At 37.3% G+C, this 16,252-nt stretch overlaps 1 protein-coding gene across 1 annotated transcript in view; it reads right to left on the bottom strand.

Moving 5' to 3' along the window:
* LOC134612740 (glutathione S-transferase theta-1-like) overlaps positions 1 to 16,252 on the bottom strand; it is a 53,599-nt gene that overhangs the window by 27,156 nt on the left and 10,191 nt on the right. Inside the window, exon 4 of the mRNA XM_063457173.1 lies at positions 255 to 431. Within this exon, the coding sequence (XP_063313243.1) occupies positions 255 to 431 (177 nt within the window). The remainder of the gene's footprint in view (positions 1 to 254; positions 432 to 16,252) is intronic.

The raw sequence follows: 16,252 nt of genomic DNA, 5'->3' as shown, positions 1-16,252 counted from the left end.
ATATTAATGAGGCCAACACCTATGAAATGCATTAAAATTGTATTGGGGTCACTTTAAGTGAAAATTGTGTGTATGTGTGTTTTTGTGGGGTTGCGAAGGGGCCTATTAAATCAGTAGAATTTCTCATTCAAAATTGGATTGTTCCAAGTTGACAAACAATATACAATTTTTTATTCACGATACTAATTTCAGAAAAAATATCCAAATGAATCAAGTTTTCAACTATCCACAATTCACTGTGTATATAATCTCACCTGCATGATCTCCACAATGGCCACCAGATCTGCCACTGAGATTTCATCACCAACTAGGAAGAGTTGGTCTTTCAGGAAAAGAGTTTCTATATGGGTTAAAATGATCTTGAACTCTGCCACGCATTGGTTTATCTTTTCAGGTTCAGCTTCATGGCCCACAAGAGTTGGTGTCATGCACTGTTAGAAAGGACAGGACATTCACTTTAATGAAAGCAATAAATAGTGACATACATAAATGCTGTGCAAATCTCGTTTTTATCATGTGGCTGAATGTGCATGTGTTGTGTATATTTATTACAATTTCTTTAACACTACCGTATGTTTTATCAGCACTTTTTACCCTTAAACCAATTCATAAGTCAATACAAATACAAAAAGAGAAGTCCTGCGCTTAGTCCCATTACTACTGGGCCAGCAGCAACGACTACAATACACATCAGCCCCAATATATAGTAAAAACCAAAGAAAAAAAAATGTTACCTGCGCTTTCTCCTTAATCCCTATGTATATTTAGACAAATGGAGGTCATTTAGTTGCTCCAATGGCCATTGGAGGGAATGCCCGCCTGCCAACGTCAAGGCAGACCCCCCTAAGCGGGTCCTAACACTGACCTTTCAGCCTGCTTCCTTGAGCTTCTGGCAAAGATATCTCTAATGAGACAGAAAGGGGTATTTTTTATATACACCCCTATACTTATTAACCCTTAATAGGGAACACATGGGATGGGCAGCAGCATTGTAACCAGGCTGTGTGATACAAAGTAAATACAAATACAAAAAGAGAATTCCTGCGCTTAGTCCCATTACTACTGGGCCAGCAGCAACGACTTCAATACACATCAGCCCCAATATATAGTAAAAACCAAAGAAAAGAAAATGTTACCTGCGCTTTCTCCTTAATCCCTATGTATATTTAGACAAATGGAGGTCATTTAGTTGCTCCAATGGCCATTGGAGGGAATGCCCGCCTGCCAACGTCAAGGCAATTCATAAGTCATTTGAGGACTGTTAATCTCTTTACGAATTTTATTTTATTTTCTGTTTTATTATTTTATTTTTACTTGTTAAAAAAAAATTTACTTTTACATTTTTTTGTTTTACAGTGACTATGTCTGATTAAAGCCTCAATCTAATATTCTTGGATAAGCTTTTCAAATAACGTAATTAAATTAATATTTAGATGGTTTTTTAGATTTTGATAATTTTGATATTGATATATTCAACAAAGAACCACATTTTTGCCTCATCATTTCACTTTATACATTGGTTCCTTGAAGTATGTTTCTGCTGAATACAACAACTTTGAAACACAACTCAGGAAGAATAACCAATCTCATGCTGATGAGTTGCATTATCAAAGAAACAGCTGTCCATAAGTGGTTCACTGGCTTTGCTCCTTGTAACAGAACCAATTTATTGCCTGGTCAACAGACTTGAAACATTGTAACCCCTGGATTTGTTACCATTGTTATATTTAACATACGAATGGGAAATCGAATGGCACTGCTAACCCATTAGTATGAACGAACAAACTGCCGAACCACAGACCACCCAGCCTAGGCGTGTGTTGCCAATTAACTCCTTGACTCTGTGCCAGACCGCAAACCACACACATTCTAAGTGGTTCACTGGGTGGCCGTCGATTCGTATGCACAAACATGTGGTGGCGGCCATCTTGTTTTGTTGAATGCGTCCAGCGGTGTTTGGTCGTCTAGTGTCTGGAACTATTTTCGGACACTCAAACTCCCGAACACAGCTGAGACTTCCAGCACCACTTAGCTTTGCACAGATTCATACGAACAAGGCGGCGTTCGGTAGAAGTATTCCACAAACGAGGCGGCACACGACCAGCAAAGTCACGAACAATAAAAGGCATAACTGTTTGGTATTTTAATTGTATGAAAAGGGACCGGCCACACTAGCTGAACGCATGGAACAATTTTGGGCAAGAGCCTCGTGTGCGACTGGGCAGGGATGGGACTTCCTTCTATCTCCTGAACCCATGAACCAATTAATATGATTTTTGAATATGTTTGTTTCCTAATTATGCTTGTTCAGAAAATGTAAGTTTTAATTAAATTGTATGTATAGTTTTGATGTTATAAAAACTGAGTAAAAAGTATATTTTTTGCTTGGCGATAATTGAGTTTAACTCAATTATCTCCCAAGCAAAGGGGAGGAATTTACTGTAATGAATGGGAGTGCATAACTGTGTAACTGTAAATGATTGTTGCTAAGTTTGTGTCTTCGGTGCCCAACAAGATTCACGTTGGTGGTAACCTTGTGGGAAAAGTTGTATAAAATAAATGCTTGTATGCCCATTAAATCAGTTCTGCTTAACCGTCAATACGTAGCCTTGTCTCGTTATTAAAGGGAACCTGCATCCAGCTAAATCACTAGCTCTTGTAAGAGCTCTGCCTCTCTCTCTCTACACTGATCCAGCGGATGGGATATCGGGAATACACTGCAGCACAGCCTCTCGCCAGGGAAAAGGACGTCTCCAACAGCATACACCCCTCTAACAACCTGGGTGGCCGTTACACTCCTCTTCCTGAGTTGTGTTTCAAAGCTGTTGTATACAGCAGACACATACTCCAAGGATCCATGTATAAAGTGGAATTATGAGGCAAAAGTTTGGTTCATTGTTGAACTCATTTGCATATGCCTACCCAGAATCCCTTGCAGTAGTGAAAAAGTACTGTTAAAGTGAGATTTCTGTGGGAAAAGCAAGTCTTATGGCTTGACTGGTGTGTGTATTTGTGTTAAGCAATGTATTAACTATATCTATCTATCTATCTATATATATAATAAATACACAAGATCCAGCGCACTCTCCTATCTACTAAACAGCAACTTCAATGTTGACAGATTTTATTAGTTTGTAAAAGTTTTTTTTAAAAACACCTAATCTAGGCAAAAAAATGGGGATTTAGTTACATTATATGATCATACATTGCATAAGCCTGCCACAACGTCAATGTACCCCATCTTTGGCAGGTCCTACTCTCACAGTCTAATGTCTGCTCTTATGAGATTAACCACTTACTTGGGAAAAAATTCCATCTGAGGCTCTCTGCAGTACAAGGCTAAATAGGGACCTGAGATGAGGCACCTGTAACAGGGAGGGGTGCAGAACCAAGGAGTTGGCTAGACTCCCAAATATATATAGGAAACATGGGGGGATGGTTGCACTCACCTAAACATGCTTAAATGGGGTGCTGCTGGGGGCCATATTATACAATAAATACACAAGATCCAGCGCACTCTCCTATCTACTAAACAGCAACTTCAATGTTGACAGATTTTATTAGTTTGTAAAAGTTTTTTTTAAAAACACCTAATCTAGGCAAAAAAATGGGGATTTAGTTACATTATATGATCATACATTGCATAAGCCTGCCACAACGTCAATGTACCCCATCTTTGGCAGGTCCTACTCTCACAGTCTAATGTCTGCTCTTATGAGATTAACCACTTACTTGGGAAAAAATTCCATCTGAGGCTCTCTGCAGTACAAGGCTAAATAGGGACCTGAGATGAGGCACCTGTAACAGGGAGGGGTGCAGAACCAAGGAGTTGGCTAGACTCCCAAATATATATAGGAAACCCTGGTGCCTCATCTCAGGTCCCTATTTAGCCTTGTACTGCAGAGAGCCTCAGATGGAATTTTTTCCCAAGTAAGTGGTTAATCTCATAAGAGCAGACATTAGACTGTGAGAGTAGGACCTGCCAAAGATGGGGTACATTGACGTTGTGGCAGGCTTATGCAATGTATGATCATATAATGTAACTAAATCCCCATTTTTTTGCCTAGATTAGGTGTTTTTAAAAAAAACTTTTACAAACTAATAAAATCTGTCAACATTGAAGTTGCTGTTTAGTAGATAGGAGAGTGCGCTGGATCTTGTGTATTTATTGTATAATATGGCCCCCAGCAGCACCCCATTTAAGCATGTTTAGGTGAGTGCAACCATCCCCCCATGTTTCCTATATATATTTGGGAGTCTAGCCAACTCCTTGGTTCTGCACCCCTCCCTGTTACAGGTGCCTCATCTCAGGTCCCTATTTAGCCTTGTACTGCAGAGAGCCTCAGATGGAATTTTTTCCCAAGTAAGTGGTTAATCTCATAAGAGCAGACATTAGACTGTGAGAGTAGGACCTGCCAAAGATGGGGTACATTGACGTTGTGGCAGGCTTATGCAATGTATGATCATATAATGTAACTAAATCCCCATTTTTTTGCCTAGATTAGGTGTTTTTAAAAAAAACTTTTACAAACTAATAAAATCTGTCAACATTGAAGTTGCTGTTTAGTAGATAGGAGAGTGTGCTGGATCTTGTGTATTTATTGTATAATATGGCCCCCAGCAGCACCCCATTTAAGCATGTTTAGGTGAGTGCAACCATCCCCCCATGTTTCCTATATATATTTGGGAGTCTAGCCAACTCCTTGGTTCTGCACCCCTCCCTGTTACAGGTGCCTCATCTCAGGTCCCTATTTAGCCTTGTACTGCAGAGAGCCTCAGATGGAATTTTTTCCCAAGTAAGTGGTTAATCTCATAAGAGCAGACATTAGACTGTGAGAGTAGGACCTGCCAAAGATGGGGTACATTGACGTTGTGGCAGGCTTATGCAATGTATGATCATATAATGTAACTAAATCCCCATTTTTTTGCCTAGATTAGGTGTTTTTAAAAAAAACTTTTACAAACTAATAAAATCTGTCAACATTGAAGTTGCTGTTTAGTAGATAGGAGAGTGCGCTGGATCTTGTGTATTTATTGTATAATATGGCCCCCAGCAGCACCCCATTTAAGCATGTTTAGGTGAGTGCAACCATCCCCCCATGTTTCCTATATATATTTGGGAGTCTAGCCAACTCCTTGGTTCTGCACCCCTCCCTGTTACAGGTGCCTCATCTCAGGTCCCTATTTAGCCTTGTACTGCAGAGAGCCTCAGATGGAATTTTTTCCCAAGTAAGTGGTTAATCTCATAAGAGCAGACATTAGACTGTGAGAGTAGGACCTGCCAAAGATGGGGTACATTGACGTTGTGGCAGGCTTATGCAATGTATGATCATATAATGTAACTAAATCCCCATTTTTTTGCCTAGATTAGGTGTTTTTAAAAAAAAACTTTTACAAACTAATAAAATCTGTCAACATTGAAGTTGCTGTTTAGTAGATAGGAGAGTGCGCTGGATCTTGTGTATTTATTGTATAATATGGCCCCCAGCAGCACCCCATTTAAGCATGTTTAGGTGAGTGCAACCATCCCCCCATGTTTCCTATATCTATATATATATATATATATATATATATATATATATATATATATATATATATATATATATATATATATATATATATGTGCGGGATAATAGTGGAACGTAGGGTTGTAATTGAATGTAATTTGATAAGAACAAAGTTGGTTGAGGTGTTCCGAAACAAACGTGAGGTTAGACCTGTAAAAAAGAGGGCCCACCTAGATAAATTAATATGAAGTAATAAAGGGTGAGGTGGGAGGTGTGCCGAAACCGACGTGAGGTTAGACCTGTAAAAAAAGAGGGCAAAAATTATGAAAACGATTTTATTTATTTCAGAAAACATTATTTAGACATTTCATGGAAAGCAAGTTTTATATCCTTTTCTGGGTTTGGAATGTACCTGTTGTATGCAGAGGGTTTCCAGGGTCGCATATACTTAATTATATGTGTCGGAGCGTGATTACTGGATGCTGCTGTGGCTGCCCCAATACGGAATTAATGACCGGAGAAGGAATGTGTTTTCTGGCCTAGCCTGAGTAATAGTGTGTGTATGTATAGCATGAATGGTTTGGTGGTAAGAGGTTTCTCTTGAAGGGATACTAGTGGGTAATCAGGGTTTGTTGTGAACTGATTCTTAATTAAGTTATCCAATACTAGTATTTGACACCATTTGGAAAAGGTAGGATAATTCTTAATTTCTACTGGGGGGTTTGTCTGGCTAGTTTTGGTATGAGGGATTGACAGAATATAGTGGTTGTTCACTTTTGCTAAGTGTTTTTGCTTAAGGCATGACTTAAAGTTAGAAGCTTTCTCCACAGAAAATTCTTTGGGTCTCAAGAAACCAAAAAATGCCAAATAGGCCGCTGACTTGATTACCATATTAGTGCGATTGTCGAAAGGGTTGTTATCTAATAATTTAGAGATCTTCCTAAATATGTTACTGTCTATGGGAAGTCTTTTAAGGGGATTCTAATGTTTTAGTCTCTGAATACTTCTCAGGACACTTTTGACTGGATATGAAGATAAGATTGAAGTTTTGTTTGGGTATATAGTTAACATGTAATGTTGTATTCCTGTCAAGTAAAGTTTAATGGTATTGTATGCTAGTCTCAAAGAGATGTGGCAAAAAGCAGCGTAACCTAAAAATACCTGAAAATAGCAGCGTAACCTATGGCTCCTGCTGCGTCAGTCCATATTACAGGGCAATCGGCAGCGATGGGGGGAACGAATAAGGACCTGCCATCCCAAGAGGATAAAAAGAGATGCCACATTCTTAGGTTGGCCCTGGTTGGTTCATCTAAACTAGTTCTAGAGTTGTCGTCAGGGAGACCGTGTAGAAGAGAGACCTTCCTTGAGGAATAATCCTCATAGCAAAGTTGAGTAAACCTAAAAGTGACTGTAATTCCTTCCTGGTACAAGACCCATGAGTGGTGCAGACTTCAATATAGGTTAAAATCCTGTCTACCTTTTCCTGAGGAAGGCTAGCTTGCATGGATACTGAATTTAGAGTGATACCCAGGAAAGTTATTTTGGTGCTGGGACATTCTGTTTTGTCTGGGGCTACGGGAACTCCCAGATCTTTAAATAATGAGAGCCTGTGATGTAGACTGCATGGTATGTAGCAGTGTGGTTCAATGAAGAGAAAATTGTCAAGATAATGAATCACTACTGAACATCTGCTTTTGTTAAGTAAGAAAGTATAACTTCCACCTATTCACCCGTGGAAAATATCAATATAAACTTAGCTTTTTCGGATACTTGCTTACTTACTTCATACTACAGATAGGAAGCCCAATGAGAAGAGGATCTTGTACCAACGCCCACCACACCACCAATGAACTCCCAGCTTGAGCATATTTAAGGGTTTGAGAGGGGAGGGGGAAAATAGGCTTATTTGTACACTTGATGTTTTGACAGTGTATGTAAATTATATGTTTTAACTGAAATTTGATATTTGGTCCCTGAGGAAGTTTCCTAAGGGAGACGAAACGCGTAGGACCAGTAATATCATTTTATGATTTTATTTTTATACTTTAAAGCCAATACATTTTCTTTTTTACCAACCATTGGGAGTGTGTGGACTTCCTAAATTTGGAATTGGCGTGGCAACCAAACAAAAGGAGGAACCCCCCTAACTACAGGGGAGGCAACCTGAGGGCTTGAAAAAAACCATCAATTTGTGAGTGCAACCTTGAAATATGAAATGAATATTTAAATCTAACTTTATTACACTATGTTGTATTTTATGCTTATATTCTAGTGATACAAGCTGAATCCCTGGTCGATTTGTAGTTTGCAATATTTGTATATGGTCACCAAGTTGGGAGGTGACTAAAGGGGAGCAAGTATCCGAAAAAGCTAAGTTTATATTGATATTTTCCACGGGTGAATAGGTGGAAGTTATACTTTGTATTGTATCCCAACTTTTTGTTGTATATTGTATTTTGAGTAATATGGCAGAAAGTATGAGTTATCTGCAAAGGATTCAAAAAGCAAGAACACGTAAATTTGAGGCCCTATTTAAAGAAGGGGAACAACCACAGCCACTTAAAAAGTTTGATGAATACTTTAAGCAAAAAGAGAGGATTTTAAGTCTGGAAACAAAAAAATGGTGGGAAATTGCCTTTCTGGATAACTATTTGAAAGAAGGCTTAATCCCTAGGGGTCTCAGGATAGACAAAATACCAGCATTTGGTCAAGACAATGAAGAGTTCCTAAATAAATGGGATGAGATTTTGTATAAATGCTCATTTCAATTAATGGAGTTGATTGTTAAACATTCTAAAGAATCGAAAGAGAGATTAGAACAAGAGTTAGTGGAACTAGAAACCAATTATACATTGAAAATAGATAAGGAGGAGTTTAAACTTAAAGAGGAAACGATGCAAAAAAGGTTAAAAACTTTAGATGAAAAAATTGCAGACACTAAAAACAAAAAATACAAGAGAGATAGGGATGACAAAATAAGAAATACCTTTTCGACTAGGTTGAAAATTGTAAATAAGAGGAAACCAACAAAAATTATGTTCAATAACTATAAACCATATAGAACCCCGGACAAGAGGGTGAGGAGCAAAATAGGAGATAATCGAAAAGAATTTAAGGATAATAGGAAACCAGAACCAACAAGGGGCGCTAATTATACTCCAATTAGGAGCCCTAGATATAGATACAGAGAAGGGAGTCCATTAAATAATAAAAGGAGGAGTTTAACATAAGCCCAAGCAGCCAGTGAAGGTGCTGAGTACAGTAAGAGGAATTCATCCAATGAGGGAAATGAGAGAAATTTTATGGGGAGAACAAGAGTTCCAAAAGAGAGATCTATCACCAACTACTTCAAACCAAGGGAGGAGGTGATAACACACCCGAATTGGTTTGCACCTCTTTCGGTGGAAACACCACCGAAACGGAAGAGAATGGAGGAGTACACAAATCCTTTGAGAAGGGAACATATCTCCCCTCACAAGAGATAGAGAAAGGTATTTTTAACATCTCAGGAAAGCCACTATCTAAACAAGAGATTAATTTGTTAGAAAAAGGCATGAAATTTGCCCCAAATCAAAAAGCTAATGATTTAAATTTGTATATTGATTTAAAAAAATATGTTCGGAATCTAACAGTCAAAAGACACTTTTTGAAATATCCAATACATTATCAACAGGGGGAACCTAGAGATTCTAGTAGATCGAATTTTAAACCGAAATCTCATTTCTATCCTGTGTATAGTAAAGGATCACATCTAGAAACCTTTGAGCATATGGTGGAAAAAGAATTGCGAAAATCCACGCAGTCACATAAGAATCCGAAATATCAGAGGAGTGATAATCTAACGAAGGCAGATAGAGATGGTCTTAAAACCCTTAAAGAAAGAGATGATATTATCATCAAAGAAGCGGATAAGGGGGGGGGGGGGGATAGTGGTAATGTCCACTGAATATTATATGAAAGAAAGTAATAACATCTTACAAGATATAAAAACATATAGAAAATTGGACAGTGACCCCACTTCAATATTCAATTCCAAACTGAATGAACTACTAGTGATGGGAAAAAATGATGGAGTTATTTCACAAAAAAACTTTGAATTTTTATTTAATAAATATCCCACGATTCCAATATTTTATTTTATCCCCAAAATCCATAAAGATCTACATACTCCCCCGGAAAGACCCATTATTAGTGGGATCGATTCCATAACGGCCAATCTATCTGCCTTCGTGGACTCATACCTTCAACCATATGCCCAAGAGGCCTTATCTTACACGAAGGATACTAAATCTTTTTTACAGGAAATAGAAAATTTAGAGTGGCAGGATAATTATAGTTGGGCCACGTTGGACGTGGCATCTCTCTACACGGTGATAAGTCACACTTTGGGGTTGGAAGCGATCAACCATTTTATGAGTAAAGACAAAGATTTGTCTAATCGTACAAAATAATTCATTTGGAAAGCAGTTGAATTTATTTTGAAACACAATTATTTTTACTTTGATGGGTGCTTTTATTTACAAACCACGGGGACCTCCATGGGCACCAGGTTCGCCCCCAGTTATGCCAACACATACATGAGAAGATGGGAGGATCTTTCTGTGTGGCGTGGGCATGACTGGGTGGCGGATCTGGTGCTATGGCGGAGGTTTATTGATGATGTGCCAATTATTCGGAAGGTCACACACACGTCGTTTGTATCTTTTGTAGGTTATCTAAATGATAACGATTATAACTTACGTTTTTCACCAATTTGGAATAAAAATGAAATACATTTTTTTGATTTGATTTTATTTGGAGAGGGAAGAGAGATAAAAACCAAGTGTTATTTTAAGCCGACAGATGGGAACAGTTACGTCCACAAAAAAAGCTGCCACCATCAACCATGGTTGAGGGGGATTGCAAAAGGACAACTGACAAGGGTGAGACGTAACTGTTCCCATCCCGATGATTTCATACAACAGGCAGATCATATAAAGAAAAAGTTGGTTAAGAAAGGTTATAACAAAAATTCAATAGATAAGGAAATTAGAATCATGTCAGGAAGAGGAAGAGAGGAATTACTACAAGATAATATAACATTTAAGCAGGATAGAGAGAGATTTCGCACAGCCTTTATAACTCAATACAATACCGATCACTTTAAGATCAAAAAAAGTTTGGAAAAATTCTGGCCAATCCTGTTGGAAGACCCCCTCTTGGGAGAGATACTGCCGAAAAAAACAACATTAATATATAAAAAAAACAAAAATTTGAAAAATCTTTTGGCTCCAAGTTATGCCATAAAACAAAAACAAGAACTTTTAAAAAAGGAAGCAAATGGGTTTAAAGGATGTAAGAGATGTAAAGCATGCTCTACGGCTAATTTGGGAACCAATACACATTTTAAAAGTAATATCACAGGGGAAAATTTCCCGATAAAAAATAGTATTGGCTGCCTCACGGTCTATGTGGTTTATTTACTACAGTGTCCGTGTGGTAAGCAATACATAGGCCACACCAAAAGGGCTTTTAAAATCAGAGCAATGGAACACATTAATAACATCAAAAAAGATTTAAAATCTCATTCAGTACCGACCCACTGTAATACCTGCCCTTTGCTCAGTTTAAAAAAATTAATGTGCATAGCCATAGAAAAAATTTCCCCGCATTGGAGGGGAGGGAATAGAGATCAAAAACTGGCTCAGAGGGAGACATACTGGATCCACAAATTACAGACACTTAACCCTAAGGGATTGAATGTCGATGTGGACTTAGTGTGCTTCCTGAACTAACAGTTATAGGGTATCCATCCGGTCGGAAAGGTATTTCTTTAGAACTCAGAGAATAGGCATTAAATGGGCAACATCTGAAGGCAAAAATAGATCATATGAGAAAAATCATAAAAAACAAAAAAAGAAGAATGGGAAAATAAATAAAAAGGTTTTGGAGAAGTTATGCAAGACATACACGTAAATAATACACACATATATATTTTTTTCATTTATTAAATCTAATGTTTAGGATTCTTAATAGACAATAATACAACAATTGATTAAAATAAGTATTTAAAGGAGAGAGGCATAATATATACACAAAAGTAAGTTAATATTTGGGAAATAATAGTTCTTAGAAATGAAGACACTCACAACAATAAAAATATAAAAATATAAAAATATTGAGAAAAATTATCATATGAATAGGAGATAAGAGGGTTATTGAAAGTGAGATCATGGCTGTTAACTGTGTTCATTAAAAATATTCACCAGTATGCAATGTCCTGATTATATATATATAATGAAAATATGGTAGAATATGGATATATTTAGTGAAACACCTTTTAAAAGGGGTTATTTATAATAAACACTAAGATCCAATATTAATAATAGAATTAGAGGTTTACAGAAGGACAATTGCAAACTGATGAATTAAATGAAGAATAACTGTTGAAAATATGTTGAATATATGTATGATTTGAAGGAAAAAAGAATGTAAACCAACATGTTGTCTCCTTCCATCTATCTTTTCTTTTAAATGGACGTTAACATCATGCACATCCATGACATTACCTCTGGTGACCACCAGAGGGCAACACTTCAAATTTAAGCCACTGAATTCAATGGAACGCACAGCCATTTTAATGAAGTCACAGTGGAACGCACGGAAGTGCGCCGAACCGGAAGTGAAGACGGACAGGAAAATTTGACCACGAAAAAAGATTGAACGAAACAGAAACAGCTGGGACACCCTTCATACTACAGATAGGAAGCCCAATGAGAAGAGGATCTTGTACCAACGCCCACCACACCACCAATGAACTCCCAGCTTGAGCATATTTAAGGGTTTGAGAGGGGAGGGGGAAAATAGGCTTATTTGTACACTTGATGTTTTGACAGTGTATGTAAATTATATGTTTTAACTGAAATTTGATATTTGGTCCCTGAGGAAGTTTCCTAAGGGAGACGAAACGCGTAGGACCAGTAATATCATTTTATGATTTTATTTTTATACTTTAAAGCCAATACATTTTCTTTTTTACCAACCATTGGGAGTGTGTGGACTTCCTAAATTTGGAATTGGCGTGGCAACCAAACAAAAGGAGGAACCCCCCTAACTACAGGGGAGGCAACCTGAGGGCTTGAAAAAAACCATCAATTTGTGAGTGCAACCTTGAAATATGAAATGAATATTTAAATCTAACTTTATTACACTATGTTGTATTTTATGCTTATATTCTAGTGATACAAGCTGAATCCCTGGTCGATTTGTAGTTTGCAATATTTGTTAAGTAAGAGCCAGGTCGAGGTTTCTGCGAAAATATCGAAGATTTTTGGGCTACTTTTGGTATTAGTATTTATTCTCCCACTTAACGCCATGCAGATGCCAGAGTGATTGATGAATTGGTAATAATTTAAAAGCATTTGTGATGTCTGTTTTGCTTAACCAAGATGCCTTGCTGGAGTTAATAATAGCTTGTATGGCATTGTCTGTTTTTGCGTATTGTAAAGACAAATCCTCTGAAGGTATTAGTGCATTTAAACTAGGGGTAGTAGAAGAGTGAGGTGCTGAGGAATTGATACGTCTCTTTTTATTGTTAAATTTTCATGTAGCTATACCTAGAGGGTTCGTTCTCCAAGAAGTGAATGGTGGGGTAGTGAAAGGCCCTATCATGAAACCATTCTCAGTTTCTTTATTGAGGAGTTCCTACAGACTAGTTGGGTCTGCAGTGCAGATTGTAGGTTGGGGCATTCTAGAATACCTGTGGGAAATGCCACAAAACCAGTGTGAAATCCATTGAAGAAACCAGAGGTGAGAAAGTCTACAAGATTTGAAGAAGGCTAATCAGTCGGGTAACATTGCAAATTGGGTACGTTTTGTGGGGTTAATGATTTTTTGGGGAACAATTTGTTTGGACACATTGGTTTGACATAAAACAAAGTGAGCACACGTGAAGACGTCTGCAAGCACTGTAACTACATCCCCCTGCAGTTATTACATACTTGAGCTTTCCTGAGAAAAATGATAGGCCTGCCTAATTTAGCTTACAATTCTCTTTGAGCCATATTAGGTTGATACTCTGTGTTGGCATTGCTAGTGGAAGGTAGAGCCATGTTATTGGGACAGAAATTAACAGTATGTGAAGCTGAGGAACATATTGCACAAGCTGTTGTTTTAAGACCCGCAATATGTCTGCAAAACAACTCTGTGTCTAACTGACCTCAGTCAGTAGGAGTATTGAATTGGGCCAGCAACACAGCAGATCTTACTGAGAAGGACTTATGGTAATCGTAGAATGCGTAGCCTCTGTATTTATAAGCTAAGTCTACCAGCTTATGTAAGTATAAGTTTAATTACTCTCTACGGTGGGGAAAAGCAGAGAAAATAACGTCCCTATATAATCCGAAGGCTAGGACAAACTCTGGAATATTTAACTTCCTGTCAAGTCTGGGTCTCTAGACTTCATTACCATGGTTACATCGTCAAACGTGTATGGCCTGTTTTCAATTATATCTTGTGATGCTATGAGTAGAGAAGCCAGATTAAAATCTTTGCCTTCTAATATGTCACGTTTAAGGTTTTGTGAAATGAGATGTAACGGATTAATGACATTAGTATTTTTAGCGGGTAGAGGGTTAGCGTTACCTCCTGAGTTTGGTTATGACTAAGGGGTTTGGACATCCGGGCTGATTGGTTGGTTATTGGATTCCAGATTATCTAAACAGTTGTTAATAGTGGCTACGGAAGTCACTAGAGAGAAGATCATGTTATGTAGTTCTGACAAACTGTTTTGTATATTACATTCAGAACTAGGGCCAGGCCTTTCATTATCATCATGCGTGTTTAACAGGCAAAATAGTTTGGCTTTCCTGGCTGTGTCAAAGAGGCCTATGAAGAAATTATTCCTAATTGGCGAGGACTTTTATAAAAGGTAACTGCCTATCTGGGTTTTTTTTTTTTTTTTTTGCTAGTGGACTTGTAGGGCATATTTGGTAAGATGACCCCCACTTGTCCCTAAAACATATCATAATGAATGAGCTATAACACCCCCGAAGTAGTTGTAGATCAATGACGAGAATAATACATGGGAAAGAGAAACTAAATACTAACCAACTTTAACTATTTAGGTTGAATTTGGAGAGCTTGGATTTCTCCTTGGAAGCGTATTAACCTGAAATAATTTATAGAGGGAAACAAAACCGGAACTTGTCTTATTAATAATCCTTGATTATAACAGATAAAATGACTGTAGGGTAGACAAAATGAAGGGATAGGGAGATGGCAACCTAGAGACCTTCCTATTTAAATAATTTCTGAGTTAGTTTTAATGACTGGATGACGGCAAACCAATATCTGTAATTATAGTATTTCTGAGGGAAGAAGAAAATAAATCTTTAATCTATTTAACTAGAACTGGCATAATTAGAGTTGCGAAATGCTGTTCTGATTAATTTAACTATTTCTTTATGGAATGTATTAATACAGGCATCTAACCGAACATATAATAATAAAAGAAAAGAAAATCGTAATACATTTAAGAGAATGAAAATAGAATATATGCAACAGTTTATATTGTGAAATATATAATATGCACATGAATGAACTATGCTAATGTATTGAAATGAAAGAGACTAAGCCAGCAGATATTATGGATAGAGAAAAATTTAACACTCTAATGGAAATGAACTTATGAATAGTCTAACCGACCTAAATTGCAGCCAGCAAAATTCTAATACAACATGACTTTCACCTAAAATAGTCATACAGAAATGCTTATACTGTAATGTGTGAAAGAGAAACAAATTTCACTCCTGGGGAATGCATAGAAAGGAACTATTCGAACGGAAACTTTATACGAATTTAGTATTGTGATTTTGGTGCGAACGGCATTGCCTACTATTATGTGAAATACTTATATATCAGTACATGAGAACCCACAAAATGCCATTTGTCTGCTTCCCATATGAAAATTAAGCGTAGTTCATGAATGAAGCATACTGAAAACTTATTTAACCGAACGGAGAAACACACAAAATGTGTAACGAAATGAATGTGAATAACGAACGATATTAAGTGTGTTCGTATAACCAAAACTACGATGGCTGTGTTTGTTTTTTCTAATTCTCACGAAATTGCACAAAAGCAATTGGGATAGTTGTGTTCATACGGACTGCCGGCGGGTGGGAAATGACGTCAGAGTCTGGTGAACCCGAAGTAGAACAGAGGAACTTCCGAAATTGTCGACGGCAGGTGAGCAGGGGCTACTTGATTTAAATAGGACCAATAATCCCTCCCACAATTTCAGGCATATGCCTTCTACATATATATCTTGTGATGCTATGAGTAGAGAAGACAGATTAATATCTTTGCCTTCTAATATGTCACGTTTAAGGTTTTGTGGAATGAGATGTACCGGATTAATGATATTAGTACTTTTAGCGGGTAGAGGGTTAATGTTACCTCCTGAGTTTTGGTTCTGGCTGAGCTACGGGATTTGGACAGACATACATACATACATACATAAACACACACACACACACACACTATACTTTTAGATATTTAAAAATTGTGAAAAAAAATATTTAAGAAATGTATCCAAAAATATTAAATTAAGGCATGTATTTAAAAAGTATCCCTTCAAATTAACATTATATATTGTATTTGTCACCCTAAAAAAATAGCATCTATGAAATAGCTTTGACAATGTACTGGCAAACTAAAGCATAAAAGCAGCCTACATATTGTAAAATTATCTGGCATGTAGGTAA

The sequence above is a fragment of the Pelobates fuscus genome, chromosome 5, assembly GCF_036172605.1.
Source record: "Pelobates fuscus isolate aPelFus1 chromosome 5, aPelFus1.pri, whole genome shotgun sequence".
Classification (NCBI taxonomy): Eukaryota; Metazoa; Chordata; class Amphibia; order Anura; family Pelobatidae; genus Pelobates; species Pelobates fuscus.
The sequence above is the reverse complement of the archived record's forward strand: the minus strand, read 5'-3'. Positions and strand labels throughout refer to the sequence as shown.